This window comes from Electrona antarctica (genome assembly GCF_951216825.1).
Source record: "Electrona antarctica genome assembly, chromosome: 10".
NCBI classification, from domain to species: Eukaryota; Metazoa; Chordata; class Actinopteri; order Myctophiformes; family Myctophidae; genus Electrona; species Electrona antarctica.
In genome coordinates, this window is record NC_136791.1 from 52,234,331 (window position 1) to 52,256,164 (window position 21,834).

Sequence of the window (21,834 nt, forward strand, 5' to 3'; positions counted from 1 at the left end):
TAGAGTAGCGCAAACATCGCTCAATCTCTGCTGATTTCTGATCGTCTGCACCTTTGTTAAATTTACACACACGCACACATGTACACACACACACACTCCTCTCTCTCTCTGTCACTCTAAGGCCCAGGCCACACCACTCTGGATCTTTTGCAAAACGGATATTTTCGTCCTCCGTTTTAGAAAGAATCCCTGGCCATACGACAGAGATATCTATGTCCACACCCAAACGCAGAAACGCATTGAACACTGGATAAAATCACTGCAGTAGCAGGTTTCAATTGTAGGCTATATTATATTTGATTTTATATTTACATATTTATGCCAATCATATTTTTAATGAAGGAATAAGTACCGCATTTTAAAAGCCACCTAAATTGTGAGTGGAAGTATATGTTTATTTCATTGTCTGTCAGCATGTCACACTATGTGCGTAAATCTCCAGATCCCGACTCTCGACTTTTCTCTCCATATAATTAAAAAATGATAGACACTTTACCATTGCTCTGGCGACCTGGCAAGTCCTGCACAGAAATTAATAGCAGAGTCAGACCTATAGAAGTGTCCACAACCAGTTGTGAGCTTGTAGAGTGGCTATATTTTAGGCTAATACAAGTTCACGCGCACATTGACAGCATGTAGGCACAGTGACATGCAGTCAATGGTGCGCCCTAAACATGAGAGAGATGTGCCATAATGCGCACGCACGATGCGATCCCATTCACACCTCTCTCTCTCTCTCTCTGCACCCTCTCTCTCTCTCTCTCCTCGCATGACCATGATGCAAAATACAGCACGATATAGTTTCACATGCGGCTATGCACACACCACGCATAGACTTGTTGGTGTAGGCTACTGCGCAATGGCATTTGGCCTGGGTCCTTATTGGTAGGTTAATATCCACAGTTTATCTGTAGCGGTCCGCAATGAACCTATTGGCTTCGCACTCGGCACCAATACAAATGAAACTATTTGAATAAAGGTTGTACACATCAGTGAAATTAACCTCTGGGAAAATCCCTAATTGAGGGTGTAGACCTAGCAAGCGCACCACAGCTCATATAGGCTGCATGGCTATACGGGCTTGGGCACTACCCTACCATCTCTCTATATCATTTGATGAAGGCATATTAAAAACATGACTTGTACACCCAATGAAAATATAAACTTCACGGAATATATACCACTCCGAATTATAACAATCGGTTGAAGATTATCTGAATATAGCACGAGTCAAATCTCAACCTCTTTGCTCAACGGGCCATTGCGCTGAGGACTGGGCTGGCAGTGTTTTTTTTTTACCTATACTTGTGAGGACCTCTGCTTGACAAGCTGCATGTGGGCGGTGCCGGTGACATCATCGTTTCTCAAAAACTCCGTTTCGCATGACTACACCGCTCCACTGATCCGGATATTTTCGAACATCTTCACTTATTTATCCGTTTAAAAAAACCTCCGTTTGAGTGGCCGAAAACGCCGTTTGCGTGTGGCTGAAAGGCCCAAACGCACAGAGAAATGTGCGTTTTGCAAAAGACCCATATACGTGTGGCCTGGGCCTAAGAGTCTAAGTAATTAGTCTCATGTCGCACAGCTGCGCATAGTTTCTCCCGGCGGATCCTGCCGGGAGCTGCCTATGCCATAAAAAGCATAGGTGAGTCCCAGGCTATAACTCAACTAACTCATCTTAAATGTCCATCCAAAGAGTTTTCAGAGATGAGCTGTCGTACCCTTACAGTATAACACTTTGACTTGCTTTAGTTCTCACTGCCTGTAACCCTTAACTGTGCTGTGCATCAATCCAGAGGTTTGTTTCTGAGGCGAGAGGAGCTGGCACTCTAGGCCTGTATAAAGAAAGGTCTTATCTGTTTGACACATCAGGCCTAACAGGAGCGAAAGTTGTTCTTCCCTTGTTTTATCAATTTAGTCTTGTTCTATTTCTCGGACCCCTGTGCATTAAACCCGTAACCCTCTATAAATTGTATAGAGTTTGATTTGTACTTGGTCTGCTCTTTTCTCCCTCTACACACCAAATCTACATCTACAAGCTCGGAATATGTTGCCGGCTTGTAGAGCTGCTATCTTTGAATGTTTGCCTTTCCAGAATAGGGATGCAATGATTCCAATACTAGAAGTTTGGGCCGCTTCGCCCATGACGATTATAAAAACATTTCGTCTCTGGTATACTGTACTCTTGCTGTGTACTGTACTCGTAATGTGATGATGTATGATGATAAGAGCGCCCCTCACTTCACACCGTGTGTGTGTGTGTGTGTGTGTGTGTGTGTGTGTCGGCGCTGACGAATGGATGCAGGGTGTGGTGGGACGGGACGCGTCACGCGTGTGACCTGGTTTGTGGTGTGTCTGTGTGGTGTGTGTGTGTGTGTCTGTCTGCGCTGGCCAGAGGATGCAGTGTGTGATGCGTCGGAACACGTGTCACATGGTGGGGTCGGAGCCAATTGAAAGACGTATGTGTGAAGAGCGCAGTGACGTGTGTGAAACGGTTTAGCCAATCAGAGGGCTCAGAAGAGGGCACACGCTGTTCCATGTGCCGTGTTCGCACCAACTTCTTAATTGAACTCTAGAGAGGATGGATATAAATTAGTAAACAGTGATTCTCTGGCAGACATTGACATGAACACGAGAATACACACATTTATCGATAGACCAAGTGTAGACACATTGAATGGAAACGTAATTAAACAACTCTTTTTCTTTTTTTCTTCTTAAAATTGCTAAATACAATGCACAAGCACTTAGTATTGTTACAATCGATTATGTGCATTGCAAAACGATTCAATACCGAATATGTGCATTGCAAAAATATAAGATATATTCTTGAAATTAAAATAGATTTTTCGATGCAGTTACTATATCGTTACACTCCTACACTACCCTACTCCTATCTCTTTGTCAATCCAGGAGTAGTGTTCCCGAGAAGAGGAACTCGGAACACTTTATACAGCAGCATACAGTGGTCTTATACAGTCAAGTGTTAGTTGAGTCGAGTCGAGTGTTCATTTAACGCTGTACACCCAGTGACATTTGTACAGGCGGCCATAGCTGCTTAGTGGGTTGAGCGGCCAACTGGATTTGCCTCACGGCCTCCGACACTAACCCATTTTGATCAGATTCTAAAAATGTCTTCTAAATCCTGACAGTTTTCTGAAAAAGCTATGTTTCTATGTCAGTCGTTCTTTGATTTTTCAAAAATAGCAGATCTACAAGTTCGTAGCGCGCCACTCGGTACCGCGCTATGAGCTTGTAGATCTGCTATTTTTCAATAGCTAAAGCATAACATAATGCTAACACCAAAAGGGGTTCCTGCCCAAAATGGGTTAACAGTCGTCCTGACTGGGTGCTCAATGAAGACCGCCTGAGCAGCCATCAACTGGGTGAAGCATTACATTTGGCCCCAATCAATTTGTGATTAATCTGACCCTGACTGATGGCCACACTACACCAGGCTTTTCACGCACAAAATGCGCGCGTTTACCCTAAACACGTGCGTTGAATTTAGGTCCAGTCCTATTTAAAAAAAACGCACGCGCGGCCGCGCGTTTAGGGTAAACGCGCGAGAAAAGCCTGGTGTAGCGTGGCCGTAATATGCTTCATTTTTTTTTTTCGCAACTGTGAACACCTCTCAGACTTCTTGGTACGTAACTGCAGTTAGGGTGGGTTTCTACAATACTCTCTTAATCTGTTTAGATCCAGTGTGGATCTAAACAGGTCTCGGAATTGGCAGGCAGATGATATTCAACGACTCAAGATCTTTGCATCGGAAGCACACGAAACATAGTCAAATTAAATTCCTTGCTCACCTGCTTTTCTCCACTCACCCAGGAGCTGCGTTCCCGAGAGGAGGAGTTGACGCGCTCGGCGCTGCAGCAGAAGTCTCAGGAAGAGCTGCTGAAGCGCCGGGAGCAACAGCTGGCCGAGCGGGAGATCAACGTGCTGGAGAGAGAGCTCAACATCCTCATCTTCCAGCTCAACAAGGACAAACCCAACGTCAAGAAGAGGAAGGGCAAATTCAAGCGCTCCCGCCTCAAGCTCAAGGACGGCAACCGCATCAGCCTGCCCTCCGGTTAGTAGTCAGGCTGCGTGTGGGAATCCTCCAAAATAAGTTGAAGGTTCAAGTTCAAGGTCTTTATTAATGTCCCAGAAGGGCAATTGTGTTTACAGCAACAGTAGTGGTTTCCGACATACAAACAATACAAAACAATACAGGACAACAACAGACATGAGACACCATAGCATAAACAGAGGTCTGGTCACATCTAGTGCAGGTATAGAATAAGAGATAACAAATATGAAAGGCAAAAAAAGTGCTAAGATATAAAGTGCCGCATAAAGTGCATGTTTCAGCATCATCATCATCACATTACATGATTACTGGCAGCATTGACTGCACAAATCGAATGCCAGTAATTTTGGAGGCAGTTTTCACAATACTTCTAAGAGAATTTTTATCTTTAATGTCGAGGTTGCCATACCAACAGATGATAGAAAAGGAGATAATAGAATGTACATAGGCACTGTAAAACAGTTTCATCAGGTCTCTGATGAAATATGTTATTTTGTTCGCCCCCTTTTTGAATAAAGAAGCTTTACCTGAGGCCGATTCTAAAAAGAAATATGGCTTCTAAATCCAGTTCTAAAACAGTTTTCTGAAAAACCTATGTTTCTATGTCAGTGGTGCTCAACCTTTTTCATGTCAAGGACCCCCAGAATTATCTGTATTTGGCTGCGGACCCCCCATCTGAAAATATGTTGTTCCAGGGACCCCCCAGAAGCAAAGATTTGAGTTAAAAACGTTTGCACTGAAAGAATATATATTCAAAGATTTGTGCCACATTTTCACGATTTTTCCATAGCTAAAGTATGCTTAATCCATTGAGACCTGGAACGCATCCATGTCACGTTAGCGTTTAACCACATTAACCATTAACCCATTTTGGGCGGGAACCCCTTTTGGTGTTTTAAACATTATGTTATAATTTAGCTATTGAAAAATAGCAGATCTACAAGCTCATAGCGCGCCACCGAGTGGCGCGCTATGAACTTGTAGGTCTGCTATTTTTGAGAAATCGTTAAAATGTGCCTTTTTATTTCCGAAAATTGTCATGATTTAGAAAACTTTTTTTTTTTAATTTCGACGTCAGGCCTGAATGGGTTAAAACACCAAAAAGTACTGAATGAGTTAACATGAATTTATCGAGTATGTCGGACGCTGCTCTCGCAGGACAAACATTATGTAATTCGCTGTTGAGTTGAGAAACCCAGAAGGGTCATGCGATGATGTATTATAAATCAGCCATAATAACACCTTTTAGGGGTCAGTGAGTGATAATTCACTGGAAGGGTGTACAATACTGGGAGTACAATATTTGTACTGTAAACGTGAGCATACAGTATAGAGCAGGGGTTCTCAACGTTTTTGGCCGGGGACCCCCGGAAATGCTTTGGCAACGTCTCGGGACCCCCGCCCCGCCCCCTCCCGACCCCCAATATAAATTGACTGCTACAATAACCTTAAACCATTTTGGGCGGGAACCCCTTTTGGTGTTTTAAGCATTGTTATAATTTAGCTATTTAAAAATAGCAGATCTACAAGCTCATAGCGCGCCACCGAGTGGCGCGCTACGAGCTTGTAGGTCTGCTATTTTTGAAAAATCGTGAAAATAAAAAATATATATATTTTTTTTTTAAATAATTTGGGGACCCCTTAAAATAATTTGGCGACCCCCCGAGGGGTCGCGACCCACGGGTTGAGAACCCCTGGTATAGAGCGTCGCAGTCCCGCCCCCTACCAGGGCCCAGGAAATGATTCTCCGTTCATTTTCCTCATAGACATTTCAGAAAGTATTTATTTAAAGACGTTTACGCCGCGGACAAAGCCAACTCGAGTCGTGACAAATCATGACAACAAACACAATTTTTTGGGCCGAACAAATAATTAGAAAGAAGAAAAACACTTTTTTTGTTGTTTTTCTTCTTTGTAATTATTTGTTTGGTCCAAAATATTGTTTGTGTTGTCATGAGTTGTCACGACTCGAGTTGGCTTTGTCCGCGGCGTAACCGTCTTTAAATAAATACTTTTTGAAATGTCAATGGGAAAAATGCATTGGGATTAATTTCCTGGGCCATGGTAGGGGGCGGGACTGCGACGCTCTATAGACGATTAGAGTTGGTGGTATTTTTTTCTAACTGCAATGTACATGTGCTTGTATATTGTAGACTTCCAACATAAGATAACGGTGCAGGCGTCCCCCTCCATGGACAAGAGGCGGAGCCTTCACAGCACAAGCTCCTCCCCTCCCAGTAGCCCAACGCCCATCCCCAGACTACGAGCCATTCAGCGTAAGTCACTTCAGATACCACTCTGACTCTACTCGTTGATTATGTGTTCTTTACTTAAACCATACTTTGTATTTTAGATGTGTGTGTGACTGTGACATACTGTACACCACGTGTGTTTGTGTTAGGCAACGTTTGCGTCTGTATTCTGAACATTGTTGACTTGGCCTCAAACATGATCCCTCATTGTTCTTTGTTCAATATGGAACCATTTGGTTGTAAGAAAATATGGTATCTAGAGTGAACTTTAACCCATCGGTTCCCAAATGTCTCACCTCAAGACCCAAAAGATACATTTCGTGTCTCCCTGGAACAACGATTTTCCACTATTTCTTTAAAAGCTTTTTAAATGTATGGATTACAAATTTTAATTTCTGAAATTCTTTTGACATTTTTTTACTTTTTTCTTTAGTTCTAACAAATCATATTTTTTTAATCTTTTGACATGTGTATATACAGTATATTTTTAGGAAACTTAAAAGAAGGGATATTTACTCAACGACGCCTAAAAATTGTTCCGTGACCTAGAGATGGGTCCCAACCCATATGGCTGTAGCCTGTAAACTGTGGCACATGTACACATGTACAACATGTATGTTTCCTCTCCTCAGTGACGTCCCACATACAGAGGGACAGTTTGTATGTTTACCAACAGGAAGTGGATCTCACCAGCGAGTTCACGGCCCACTGTGGGTTCAGGAACAAAGGCAAGCTTCTGGCTACTCGGACGCAAGTGTGGGTGTGGCCACGATGTTTGCCGTGGGCTATCTGGCTAATGGCATCGCCTGTTTGGCGTGTGATGGTTGACTAACTCCTTTGACAATCAATGAGAAGGATTCCGGGTGCTCACTGCTTAATAAATCGTTCATGGCACTGGCAGAGTGTGTGTGTCTGTCTGTCTGTGCGTTTGTGTTGATTGGAGAGTTTTTCCTAAAGTGTGGATTCTAACCGCTTTGTGTGGTGATTTCTTTCTCACATGATTTGCATTAAGTCTGAAATGATTTGCTGTTCCTAACTTCCTATCACAGTTTGTTTTGAAGCTCCAGGTTTTAAGCTGTGGCGTGTTTTAACAGGATAATAATGCAGGTTCTGGCTACAGACCTGGGTCAGAGGTCCGTTTCAAATCATTTGAAATATCTGAGAGCTCACAGTTACCTTACAATTTATAACCTTCAGTCGAGTTTGCTAAAAAAAAAAAACATTCACGATAACTCATAAAACTTACTGTACATACAAAAGACAAATGCAAACTTTGAGCATTCTGGACAGACATACAAACACAACATTATTACAAAAAATAACTGCATCAAGCTTTTTTGACCCTGGTCTGTCAATGATGGAACCTGGCAGTACTGGCAGTACTATCATAACACCACAAATGTGTTTTAACTACTGGTTGAAAATATAACTTTGGGTATCGAGATTCCCTGAATGAATAAATAAATCGAAATAAATAAATAACACACAGAAGTGGCTGTATATTCTCTTTCAACACACACAGGGGAAGAAACCCCATTTTCAGCAGTGAAATCGAAATACTGTCCACCACTATTGAGCTCCAAAAGTGGATATTACAGGCAACTCTAATGATTAACTTCCATAAAGCCGCTGTCTTTGCGGTAATATTCACTGTGCTGTGGTCTGTGTTGACACCGACAGTCACCCTGGATGAGAGCAACCGTACGTGGGGACGCAGCACCATCTTCAGGCCAGAAGAGTTTGAGGATGTGAAGAAGGGGATCAAGAAGAAAGGGAGGACCTGGGGTCCCAGCTCGGTGCAGAACAAAGACAGGCCCACCACTGCCGAGAGGTAGAGATGGCACGCACGCACGCACGCACGCACGCACGCACGCACGCACGCACGCACGCACGCACGCACGCACGCACGCACGCACGCACGCACGCACGCACGCACGCACGCACGCACGCACGCACGCACGCACGCACGCACGCACGCACGCATGCAACGCACGCATGCAACGCACGCACGCACGCACGCACGCAACGCACGCACGCACGCACGCACGCACGCACGCACGCACGCACGCACGCAACGCAACGCACGCAACGCACGCACGCAACGCAACGCACGCAACGCACGCAACGCAACGCAACGCAACGCACGCACGCACGCACGCAACGCAACGCAACGCAACGCACGCACGCACGCATGCACGCACGCACACAGAGGGAGGAAGGTCAAAATACAGGAGATGGTCAGTACCATACAACATGGCTATGGTCCATTGGTGTCATTTGAAACATTTACCTGAAACTGCATTTATTCACAAACAATATTTTAATGAATGCCATCACTGGTGACTGTTGTTTTGTTGTACTTTGAGCAACATTAAAAAACATTAAAAATTGTGTGGTGCTAACATTTTCTAAAAACTGCTGCTAGACTGTTAAAACCAGGTGAAAAGAAAAAAACATTAAAAATTGTGTGGTGCTAACATTTTCTAAAAACTGCTGCTAGACTGTTAAAACCAGGTGAAAAAAAAAAAAAAAAAAAAAATCATTTTAATCTGGTTTTACAAGACCATGTCGATGTCATCATTTGTGTCAAAGCATTTCCGGGGGTCCCCGGCCAAAAACGTTGAACCCCTGTCCTAGGCTACCGAAGATAAACACAAGTAGATTGCACCTATAGCCTAGGTGCAATGATGGTCTGGAGGAGCGGCTGGTACTTAATGACTTTGGTCATAAAGGCTTCTTCTAAGCTAGAATCAAAGGTGCAGGCCATTTCAAGAATGAAAACTGATCTGTTCTCTTCATTGACCACAACAACATCTGGTGTGTTAGCAGACACAGAAGGAATAAATACCAGCACTCACGTTATCCGTTAGGATTCTTGTTTTATTCAGTTTTCCCCAGCAGGTGTAACAAACAGACAGACGGACTTTTCGGCCGGGTGGCCTTCTTCAACTTTAATTGAAGTTGAACCGTGCACCCGTTACATCGCTACATGGAACTATTCAACTGAGTGCTTGCTCGCATTTTCTTCTTAGTGTTAGCAGACACACACACACACACACACACAGGTCCTGTCATACGTATTCCTTTGGGTAATTTGTGTGCCACCTGTTTGTGTGTTCCTGTCAGAGTGCGTCCTCTGTCTGATGGCAGTAATCCCTGGTCCACCAGCCTGGTCAAATCTCAGAAATCTGTTCCTCTGGCCGCACTGTTCGCTGAACAAGGTGAGTTGTTAACACAGATCTATTTAGTGTTGGTCTACTTTTTAACAAAACTACTTTAATCCATTGAGACCTGGAACGCATCCATGTCACGTTAGCGTTTAACCACATTAACCATTAACCCATTTTGGGCGGGAACCCCTTTTGGTGTTTTAAACATTGTTATAATTTAGCTATTGAAAAATAGCAGATCTACAAGCTCATAGCGCGCCACCGAGTGGCGCGCTATGAACTTGTAGGTCTGCTATTTTTGAAAAATCGTTAAAATGTGCCTCAAATCTTTCCGAAAATTGTCATGATTTAGAAAACTTTTTTTTTTAAATTTTGACGTCAGGCCTGAATGGGTTAAAGCTGTTTGCTGGTTATGTAATAATAATAATAGCTCAGATTTATGTAGCGCTGTACCCAAAGTTGCTTTACAGTACATAAAGAAAAGAAAGGAACCAACTAAGAAAAAAAAACAGAAAAACAATACAAAGATAAGTGCTAGAATTCATTTTGCACTTATTATTTTGTTAAAGCATTCTTTGCCAGTCGTCGTTGCTTGAGGTGGGTAATTTATTGATAATTATAAAATGTGTTCAAATTAGACAGTAAATGTATTGTTTGGCGGTCAAACTACTTTGACCACCTATCAATGGATATGTGCTGCTTGTCTGTGTGTGTAGATCAGGGGTGCCCAAAAGGTAGATCGTGATCTACCAGTAGATCACAAAGGCTGTGCAGGTAGATCACATGACATGGCCCTAAAACATATATAATTTAAATAGAGCATTAGAAAGTTACAGTACATACAAAAACAAAAACTATTTCCATTTCCCCCCCCTATATTTCCCATTCTAAGTGTGTTTGTCATGTTCTTTTTTCAGCAATGAGATCATATTTTTTGGTGGGTAGATCTTGTTGCGCTGGTCATTTTGAAAGTAGCTCTCAAGTCAAAAAAGTCTGGGCACCCCTGGTGTAGATTATAACCTTCCAACCAATGTGCAAGCTAACCGTTGTGCATTCAGCAGGTGGTGGTAAAGATGAGGCCTTCTCCCTGGACAGCCCGGACAGCCTCGGTTCCAAACCAAAGCAACTCAAGTTCCCCAACCAGGTGTACATAGATCTACCTCTGTGGCGGGACGAGCAGCAGCCTCAGAGCCCCGGCGGCCATGTTGGGCCAGGCGAGGTGGGGGGAGGAAGCAGCACGACGAGTCAGGGCAGCCCCGTCGAGACCCTCGAGGACCCCTCCAGCAACAACTCCACCTCGTCCACCTCCACTACCCCGCAGCACACGCCCACCAACAGCCTGAAGCGCTCGTCAGCCCGGCGGCGCACCGACTCGGTGCTCTACGGCTGCGGAACGCTGCTGGCCTCGGTGGCGCTGGGGTATGACCTCAGGGAGGCGCTGAAAAGCTCGGCACTCGGCGAGGACAACGAGCCCCAGCGAGAGGAGAAGGAGAAGAAGAAGAAGGAGGGCCTGTTCCAGCGTGCCACGCGCTTCCGCCGGAGCACCTCACCTCCCAGCGGTCGCCCCCGCAAAGACGAGGTGCAGGTGAGCCACACCTCCGCTCAGCAACCTGTTAATCTCATCTCCATGTCGGCTATCCAGGAGTGCAATTCCACCAAGAGTCTCCTGCAGTCGGAGGCAGAGCGGGTGGAGCATGGCCCCAGGAAGGAGGAGCTGGTGTCCATCAGTCGTCCACACCTGTCCACGCCCAACCCAGTGGCATCCACGAATGGCCAGAACAGCGGCCCTGCAGTGAACCAGACCCCTGTACGAGCGCAGAGCCAGGCATCGGAACTGAGCAGCCACAGCACCGGATCACGGCTCCGCAGGAAGAAGTCGGCCAATAACAACAGTGAGTAACACAGAGGGAGGAGTAGGAAGTGAAAGGGTATTCAAGGATGTGTTATGGGTTTTGGAAATTGCAGATGTTCACTAGCCTGGTTCGCTGCGTTCTGTGAATTTGTTTGTCACTTCACTACCCAAGTGACAAGCAAATTAACGGAACGTAGCTAATCAGGGTTGACACTAAAGGTGGCCTTACACTAGCCGATAATCGGGCATTTTTTGACGCTCGGGGGGTGCCCGACTCAATCGATCTGCTCGGGGCGCGATCGGGATCGACCCGATCAACATCAAGCATGTTTGATATTTGCTCTGCCCCGCTCCGATTATCCTGTAGTGTGTGGTGCTATCAGATTTCAGATTGAAAAGAATCGGCTAGTGTAAGGCCACCTTAAGGGTTTCCCAATTGCCCAGGGACAGTGACAAACATATATTCAGGCGGGCGGCCTTCTGGTTGTGCTCTTTCTCTATGGGTGTTATTAAATACCTGCTCTGATTTCCGATCGTTCTGGTTTTAACGTCCTAGACTAGAGCAGGGGTTCTCAACCCGTGGGTCGCGAGTCGTGACCCTCCCGGGGGTACACTACACTATTTAAAGTACACAAGCACACTCATAGTACATACTGTAAGCACAGTTGCACACACACGCTATCTTTTTATTTTTTGGCTAAGCGAACATGATCTTTTGGCAAGTAGAACATGAACTGTACTTCCCTGAAGGGTAAGTGCCTTGGAGACCTTGGTGATCACCACAGAAATTGCCAAATTATAAAGGTTCTCAACCTCTGTTTCTCCAGCTAACGGTCCCTCCACTCTGGCTCCACCAGCTCCCAATCAGAAGAAGAAGCAGGAGAAGGACAAAGAGAAGGACATCGTGCCGGAGAGGCCGTCGGGCGGTGAGGCCTGCTCCAGACCGCGGCCCCTGTCCCTCCGTGCCAAGCCCCACTCCTGGGCCCTGCTTCGAGGACGCAACAAGAGCTACTCCCTGGGCCACTACTCTGGAGAGAAGAGCGCCAAGGGTCTCAACATGATGCTCTCCTCCGAGGGCTGCTCTCTGCTGGATGTGGACACGGAGGGCCAGAAGCGAGACTCTACTGTGCCGCTCTGCCGCATCCAGAGCTCCCCGGCGCGAACCTCGGTCTTCGAACTGGAGAAAGAGTTTCTCTCCTAAAACTTCCCATGGAGCACAGAGGCGGACGATCCAAGCTGCTGCCACCGCCCACGGTGGAGCCGACATGGAGTGTAATCTAGAGCATTCCACAACGCACAGATGGAATTGCGCCTTACAACTCCAGAAGGCTGCCTTGTTCAGTTGTTAAAGCTCGAGAAATGTAGAGCCCAGTTTGCCTTAGAAAATAAGCAACGCTCAAGACTTCCAGAACGCAGCCTTCTCGTAACCACAGCTCTAGAACGCATGTCGTTGTTTTGGTTCTAGAGCAGTTACGTATGTCCGAGTTCTACCACACACTGCCTTGCCTCATTCTAGAACCACACACACACACACACACACACACACATACACACACCTCTTGAGCGTTCTAGGACTTGGAAACAACATTCCAAAGCTGCTTCGCCAGCTTTTCTATCAAGTTAATTCCAGGGTGCTTCCACTGCCACCTGTGTCTCCCATGTCCCTTTCGTTTACTGTATGCATCCCTCCACCCTCACCGTTATCCCCCCATCTGCCCTCTTATGTGCAGCTAAACGTTGACCGCTGCTGCAGCTCTTGCAACACAATACCTTCACCTGTTTTTGTATTTATATATATTTTTATAGGTAATTTAATATGAAGAGACTTGACCTTTTTAGCATCAGGCTGGACAAAAAGCGTTAACGATACCAACGTTGATTCCTAAGTCAACGCACGTCCGGCGCTTTGGTTTAGATCTTGCGTTACAGAATCGTGAACCCTGAAAGATGATGAACAAAAAACAGAACAAAAAAAAAATCAATATGCTGTGTTTGTAAATATTCCTTTTTATCCATTTTTGATTTGATGCCAGTAAATTGTTTTGTATATTGCATATATCCAGTTTTGCGATTGTGTTTTGGGCGTCTGCAGCGCGGCACTAGCGGCGTGCGTTCTGAGGACAGGCTGTTATGTGCTGTACCCCCTCCCCCACCCAGGGATGGTCCTGAAGGTTGCAGAGAAACAGGTAGCTACAAACAAACAAACAAAAACCACTGGAAAGTTCCACAAAGACTGGACTGAAAAGAGATTTCGATTACCACTTTTACCGTCTTGAATACGGTCATGTATTGCTAATGTGGCCTTGTCTTTTTTTTTTTTTTAAACAGAATATTTATATAAAGTGTCTTTTGGTTATTTCTTTTGCATTTTTAGATGACAGCTGTATTTTGATGCTGGTGGCATAATGATTACCAACATAGAGGGACTGTTCTTTACTACTGTAGTACTGCAGTACTACAGGGCCCCGTCATGCTTAATAATAGAAATATTACTTGACTTGAGTATAAAACTTGAAAATGTGTTCATAGTCTAAATTGATGACTGCCCTAATTTTATTTGATGTTTTTTGTTTCTTCTTTTCTTTTTTTCCCCCACACAAATGTTCACCTGCCCAAAATGGGGACGCCAGGGTCAAAGTGGTTAATACTTCTCTCTATTATGAATGGTCAAAGTCAAAATGTTGTTCTCTATTCCCACGGACTGGGGACCCATTGAATGATGTGAAATCTGGTAACGACTCAAAGGTTGATTGTGAATCATGAAGTGAATATCACTGTATCTTAACCCATTTTGACCTCAGATCAGATTCTAAAAATGTCTTCTACATCCTGACAGTTTTCTGAAAAAGCTATGTTTCTATGTCAGTCGTTCTTCGATTTTTCAAAAATAGCAGACCTACAAGCTCGTAGCGCGCCACTCGGTGGCGCGCTATGAGCTTGTAGATCTGCTATTTTTCAATAGCTAAAGCATAACATAATGCTAACGCCCAAAATGTGATTTGAATGTGGATTATCACATTGGCCTGTATTTGATGGATATATGCAACCAGGTCCTAGACTTTAGGAGTAGAGGGATCAATTTCACCACTGAAATATTATACAAAATAATGTTTTCACAAAGCAGAAGGGCTCAAAAGATGACACATCTGTGTGAGAATGCTTTTACAACTTACAGCTTACCTGACCCCACTTAGTTAATATAGGCATTAATGCCTATAATTAATACAAATTGTGTGACCATACGAATTATCCCCATAATATTGTCACAATGTCAATATTGAGGTACATGGTCAATAATGGAATATTAGACCGAATGTAAAGCACATTCAGGCCAATAGATAAGGGACCAAGTCCAGTAGTGTCTGTCCGTAGAGCTGTAGTATAAGTTTACAGTTACGAACTACATCTACGGACTGATTCTAACTGGCTTGAACATGGCCTCTCTTGGTCTCTGACCAATTCCAACAGCAATCCATGTATCATTCCAAAACCATGAATCATCAGCTGCTACCGCAAAGGGCCGTTCACACTGAGCACTATAACGATAACTACAACTATATCGTTCACCATTGTATTGCTTTTTTTTAATAGTTGGTGTGAACTCTCAACTCTGCCTGCCATCCACTTGACTTAGAACGATTTTTAAAACTATATTTTGATAGTTATAGACTGCTCAGTGATGGCTATAGTGCTCAGAATGGCCCTTAAGCCCTTTTCTTTCTGTTACCCGCACCTCTTAACTTAAGGCTATGTTCACACTGCATGTTTTGCCTATCCAGATTAGAATCGGATTGGATTTTGCCAGTTCTGAATAGCAGAGAAACCACATGGAAATTCAAATCTGATTTCTAAAGATGTGTCTCAGTCTCGACTGTATTTAGTCATATGACGGTATCACTTGTCACAAATAGATCGGTAAGCTCACCCAACATGTCACATTGCGACATGTGAGTTTGTAGAGCTGCTATTTTACGCAAGCGACACTGCTGTACGACCGAGTATACAGTACATCAACCACTTAAACCCCAACAAAAAACAAAAAAATCACTAGTATAGAGCCATGAGGGCTCAACCATGGGTTACTTTTAAGTGGTTGAGCATTACTCACGCCTATGCTGTTACGTCATTACCACAGCAACCATCGCAGATAGGTCGATGATGCCTGAATTCACAAATCCGATCTGATCACTGGCAAAAATCAGTGTGGAGTGGATACAACAGTCAAGTCTAAGATCAGATTTGAGAAACAAATCGGATCTGTCTGCAGTCTGAACAAAGCCTTAAACTACTGAATATGAAGCAATCACCTCATATAGCCAATGCTGTTAACGTCCTGTGTCGGTCCATCCCTTCCAAGTATCAGACGTCCTGCTAACTGCATCACTTCCTCTTAAATCTTAAATCTTAAGACTTCATGTGAAAGACCGCATCGAACAAAGAGAGGAGATAGTTGTCAGATTTTGTTTTGTATAAATCCGTTTTAACGATGTTTGTCGTTACAGTATTGATTATTTCACGCCTGATTGATCAAGAAGAGAGCATCTCGACATTTTTGAATAAAGTCTGAATGAAGACTACAACTTTTGTTTAAGCAGAATTATGTGTTTTAATGTTCAAGGAGTGAATGGTGCACAATGGTTGTCTGTCACGCTGGAGCATTGTATTCGCCCATGTGTGATTTTGTCCGCTGCTAATCTCATAAACTACTAGACCGTTCAGCGTCACATTTCTTGTGCATCTCATATTTCTTTTCCATGCTGCCAGCAGGCCAAGGAACTTAATTCTGAATATTTTTCAAATGGCAGCTTTTCATGCTGCACTGTGGGCAGCATGTTGCTCGTCCATTGGCCCCTCGCCCATTCAGGTGCGTGGCCATGCCCATAAGTATGTAGGACTAGTAGCTGCCAAAGTTTGTTATGAACCTAAATAGGTTTGAATGGGGTTTCTATAGGTGTAAGTATGTAGGACTAGCAGCATGCCAAAGTTTGTGCTATTGCCATTGAGAATGCATTGGGCGTTTAAGTTAAATAACTCAGAAACTACAAAACATTTCAAAGTAAAAAGTTCCAGCATGTTTGCCCACAGTAAGCTGAATTATAAAAGTGTGAATGGAGTTTCTAGGTGAAAGTGACTTTTTGACGTGCCATAGAGCTGCCATTGAGCCCCATTATAAATGTATCAAATTTGAAAGCACTATATTTCTAAAACTATGAAACATTTCAAAGATTCCTTTTCAGGCAAACATGTCCACCGTAAGATGAACCTAAATAGGTTGGAATGGGGTTTCTAGGTGTAAGTATGTAGGACTAATAGCATGCCAAAGGTTGTGCTATTGACATTGAGAATGCATTGGGCGTTTAAGTTAAATAACTCAGAAACTACAAAACATTTCTTTTTCTTTTTTTAATAATTTGTATCCCACGATTTTGTAACCCATTTTTCACCCCTTGTGTCAATTATCTAATGTGATCCTGGGCTCTACACACCCTCCGCCAACCTAGTCCCCATATATGGCAGACATGGGGAGAGCAACGGACTTGAACTCATGCTTCCTTCATGCCTGAGTGTCCAAGTTGCTCCTTTACACCTGACAGGGGGAGTTTCCCTGGTTGGACGTAGCACGTGGAAGGAACACGTTATTCCAACCAGTTCCTTTCCCCTCCATCAGGCGCCCCGGCTGGCCAGGGGGAGGCAGTTTAGAGACCAGGATTACTGCATGTTTTTTGTGAGGGTACACAGAAGGGCCCTTTCGCCAACCCCGCCTCGGGTATGGGCACTGATGACGCGGAGGAGGAAGCACGCCGCCAGCGCCCACAGCACCCCGAGCGGGAATCGAACCCAGGACCTTCTAGCTAGGGGTGGGACGGTATGGGTACCTCACGATACGATATATATCGCGATATTAGGCCCTCAATAACGATAATATCACGATATTCAATATATTGCGATATTTGCGATATATCAATATATTGTATGAAATTTCATCAACGATATATCACGATATCTGCAACTACAAAATACTTGGAACTGAAAAAATGCTATTTTCGTGCTCGGACACAAGGAGGCACACACACATAGCTGTCTATAGTGGTTGCACCACTCAAACACTAAATTAATAGTGTTTGAAAAACAATCGATATTGTAATAATCAATATCGATTATTTATCGCAGGAGGACGTATCGATATATATCGCCATATCGATATTTCAGCACACCCCTACTTCTAGCTGTGAGGTGACAGCACTACCAACTGTGCCACCGTGCCCCCCCCCCTACAAAACATTTCAAAGTAAATCCTGGAACTTTTTACTTTGAACTACAAAACATTTCAAAGTAAAAAGTTCCAGCATGTGTCTCCACATTAAGCTGAATTATAAAAAGTGTGAATGGAGTTTCTAGGTGAAAGTGACTTTTTGACGTGCCATAGAGCTGCCATTGAGCCCCATTATAAATGTATCAAATTTGAAAGCACTATATTTCTAAAACTTTGAAACATTTCAAAGATTCCTTTTCAGGCAAACATGTCCACCGTAAGATGAACCTAAATAGGTTGGAATGGGGTTTCTAGGTGTAAGTATGTAGGACTAATAGCATGCCAAAGTTTGTGCTATTGCCATTGAGAATGCATTGGGCGTTTAAGTTAAATAACTCAGAAACTACAAAACATTTCAAAGTAAAAAGTTCCAGCATGTGTGCCCACAGTAAGCTGAATTATAAAAAGTGTGAATGGAGTTTCTAGGTGAAAGTTACTTTTTGACGTGCCATAGAGCTGCCATTGAGCCCCATTATAAATGTATCAAATTTGAAAGCACTATATTTCTAAAACTATGAAACATTTCAAAGATTCCTTTTCAGGCAAACATGTCCACCGTAAGATGAACCTAAATAGTCTGGAATGGGGTTTCTAGGTGTAAGTATGTAGGACTAATAGCATGCCAAAGTTTGTGCTATTGACATTGAGAATGCATTGGGCGTTTAAGTTAAATAACTCAGAAACTACAAAACATTTCTTTTCTTTTTTAAATAATTTTTATCCCACGATTTTGTAACCCATTTTTCACCCCTTGTGTCAATTATCTAATGTGATCCTGGGCTCTACACACCCTCCGCCAACGTCGTCCCCATATATGGCAGACATGGGGAGAGCAACGGACTTGAACTCATGCTTCCTTCATGCCTGAGTGTCCAAGTTGCTCCTTTACACCTGACAGGGGGAGTTTCCCTGGTTGGACGTAGCACGTGGAAGGAACACGTTATTCCAACCAGTTCCTTTCCCCTCCATCAGGCGCCCCGGCTGGCCAGGGGGAGGCAGTTTAGAGACCAGGATTACTGCATGTTTTTTGTGAGGGTACACAGAAGGGCCCTTTCGCCAACCCCGCCTCGGGTATGGGCACTGATGACGCGGAGGAGGAAGCACGCCGCCAGCGCCCACAGCGCCCCGAGCGGGAATCGAACCCAGGACCTTCTAGCTAGGGGTGGGACGGTATGGGTACCTCACGATACGATATATATCGCGATATTAGGCCCTCAATAACGATAATATCACGATATTCAATATATTGCGATATTTGCGATATATCAATATATTGTATGAAATTTCATCAACGATATATCACGATATCTGCAACTACAAAATACTTGGAACTGAAAAAATGCTATTTTCGTGCTCGGACACAAGGAGGGACACACACATAGCTGTCTATAGTGGTTGCACCACTCAAACACTAAATTAATAGTGTTTGAAAAAATATCGATATTGTAATAATCATTATCGATTATTTATCGCGGGAGGACGTATCGATATATATCGCCATATCGATATTTCAGCACACCCCTACTTCTAGCTGTGAGGTGACAGCACTACCAACTGTGCCACCGTGCCCCCCCCCCCCCCCCCCCCCCCCCCCTACAAAACATTTCAAAGTAAATGCTGGAACTTTTTACTTTGAACTACAAAACATTTCAAAGTAAAAAGTTCCAGCATGTGTGCCCACGAGCAGGCTCACAATCCAGAGATTCTTTGTTCCCACATTCTGCAGTAGCCTACTTTGAAATGTAATATATATATATATATATTATTTTTTTTCTAGTAAAGTGCATGAGCCGAGTATAAATTAAACATACTGTACTGTGCTGTGCTGTGCCTTACCATACTGTACAGTACAGTACTGTACTGTACTGTAATGTACTGTACTGTAGATACTGTGCTGTACCGTGCTGCTGTGCCCTGTGTATGTGTGTGCACACGTGCGTGTGTGTATTACAAGTCCATGGGCTATATATAGTCCATGGTCTCGGAGTGATTTTCGTCTTTTTTTCAAATTCTCAAAAATGATGAAAAAACGGCATGCTATAGTATGCCGTCTCTCTCTGTCTTTCTCTGCGTCACTCTCTCTGCGTCACTCTCTCTGCATCACTGTCTCTGCGTCACTCTCTCTGCGTCACTGTCTCTGCGTCACTGTCTCTGCGTCACTGTCTCTGCGTCACTGTCTCTGCGTCACTGTCTCTGCGTCACTGTCTCTGACTGTCTCTGACTTTGAACTTTCAAAGTCGACTTTGAAATTTAAAAGTCGACTATTTCAAAGTCGACTTTGAAATAGATCCCCTAAGGGGAGATTTTTTTTAGGTGGTAAAAAAGAAAGGGGTGTGAAAAAAGAAATTTTGTCAGGGTGGGTATATAGAGACTTTTTTTTAAAATATACTAATGAAATATAGTGAAATAGTGAAATAGTGTAATAGGGTAATAGTGTAATAAGGTAATAGTGTACTAAGGTAATAAGGTAATAGTGTAATAAGGTAATAGTGTAATAAGGTAATAGTGTAATAAGGTAATAGTGTAATAAGATAATAGACAGTGTAATAGTGTAATAAGGTAATAGTGTAATAGTGTAATACGGTAATAGTGTAATAAGGTAATAAGGTAATAGTGTAATAAGGTAATAGTGTAATAAGGTAATAGTGTAATACGGTAATAGTGTAATAAGGTAATAAGGTAATAGTGGAATAGTGTAATAAGGTAATAAGGTAATAAGGTAATAGTGTAATAAGGTAATAGTGTAATAAGGTAATAGTGTAATAGTGTAATAAGGTAATAGTGTAATAAGGTAATAGTGGAATAAGTGTAATAGTGGAATAGTGGAATATGTGTAATAGTGTAATAAGTGTAATAGTGTAATAAGTGCAATAAGTGTAATAGTGTAATAGCACATTAAAGGGTTGGTTCGGATTTTTGGACATAAAGCTGTATGAAATGCTTACCATAAATATCGCGGTTGCAAAGGTATTAATTGACTGGCCGAGTCCTGTGCTGGGAGTGCTGCTCCTGTTTGGGGGAATATCAAGTAGTTCCCAGGGTCACTGGGGGCCACGCATTATAAATAAACCAATCTACAAAACTAGCGTCATTCGTATTGTTGACCTATATCTACCATTATAGACCAACCTTCGTTCAACTTTGACCCCTCTGTCACATGGTACTATTTTCTTTGTGTTCAGTATCACTGCGCCGCATAGAACACCATAGTGCTGCCGTGCCGCGGCACTGCGGCAGGATACACTACCAAAGCTAGGTGCTATGCAGCTGCCCCGGGCAGAGATTAAAATAGGGTGCGTTTTGCGTCCCAAAACGCAGTTTATAGTTATGGGATGCAATACAGTAACAACCTCTGCGTCCACGGGATGCACTACTGTACTCAGCATGTACAGTAGTAGATAAATCGCGGTAAAACAATAATCCACGGACACGATCATTTTTCATGGCCCCATCCGACCTCATCCTACGTTACGTAAAATCCACATAGGAATCGTTGTAGAACCACTAGTTTGTAATAATAACAACACAGGCGGGCGCCGCCATCTTGCTCAGAGACGAGCGCTGAGCGGAGCGCAGCCTGGAGCGCAGCCTGGAGACCAGAGCCGTTTAGAGAGAGAGAGAGTGACGACAACATACCGTTCAGTGACTCATGAAGCTCCGTGAATAAACAGTGAACAGAGTTGTCGCAACTCTCTCATCTAAACGGCGCTGCCTCAGACAGAAAGACAGGGGAACATTTTTGAGCATGACAAGCAACTAGACCCGATTGAATGGGAAACACATCGTGTGTAACAAACGCAGACACTGTTGTATGTGGTGGACCGGTGTAGGGATGTCGGTAACGGTTAATTTCCCAGCCGGGTAGCCGATGGCATTATCCGGTTAATTAACGGTCGTTGATTTTTTTTTATAGGCTACCCCAAATGTAATATGCATGTATAGGCTACATAATTAACGTTGGTAGTCGAATGGTATACATTTATTTATGCTCCAAACAAAAAAGCAACATTAACAATACAAATAAATTGTTGTAGGCTTAATCATCAATAAGCAACGCATGCATCTGCGCGTCTACAGTACAGGTGTCTGCCGGTCCTAGTCCAAAACATAAATAAGTCCAGATCTGAGCAACGGAGCAACCTATACCTATAAAGCCACTGGCCGCTTGG

The 21,834-nt window shown here is 43.6% G+C and overlaps 1 protein-coding gene across 2 annotated transcripts in view; it reads left to right on the top strand.

Annotated features, from left to right (window-relative positions):
• The window catches only part of map3k21 (mitogen-activated protein kinase kinase kinase 21), a 35,998-nt gene extending 21,883 nt beyond the window's left edge, over nt 1-14,115 (top strand). Inside the window, exons 5-10 of one of the 2 annotated variants that reach the window (XM_079513143.1) lie at nt 3,838-4,078; nt 6,232-6,354; nt 8,011-8,161; nt 9,457-9,551; nt 10,559-11,392; nt 12,180-14,115. In XM_079513143.1, coding sequence (XP_079369269.1) covers nt 3,838-4,078; nt 6,232-6,354; nt 8,011-8,161; nt 9,457-9,551; nt 10,559-11,392; nt 12,180-12,553 — 1,818 coding nt within the window. In that variant the 3' untranslated portion in view covers nt 12,554-14,115. The remainder of the gene's footprint in view (nt 1-3,837; nt 4,079-6,231; nt 6,355-8,010; nt 8,162-9,456; nt 9,552-10,558; nt 11,393-12,179) is intronic. The other variant, XM_079513144.1, reaches the window with a different exon arrangement.
• The last annotated feature ends 7,719 nt before the right edge of the window (nt 14,116-21,834 follow it).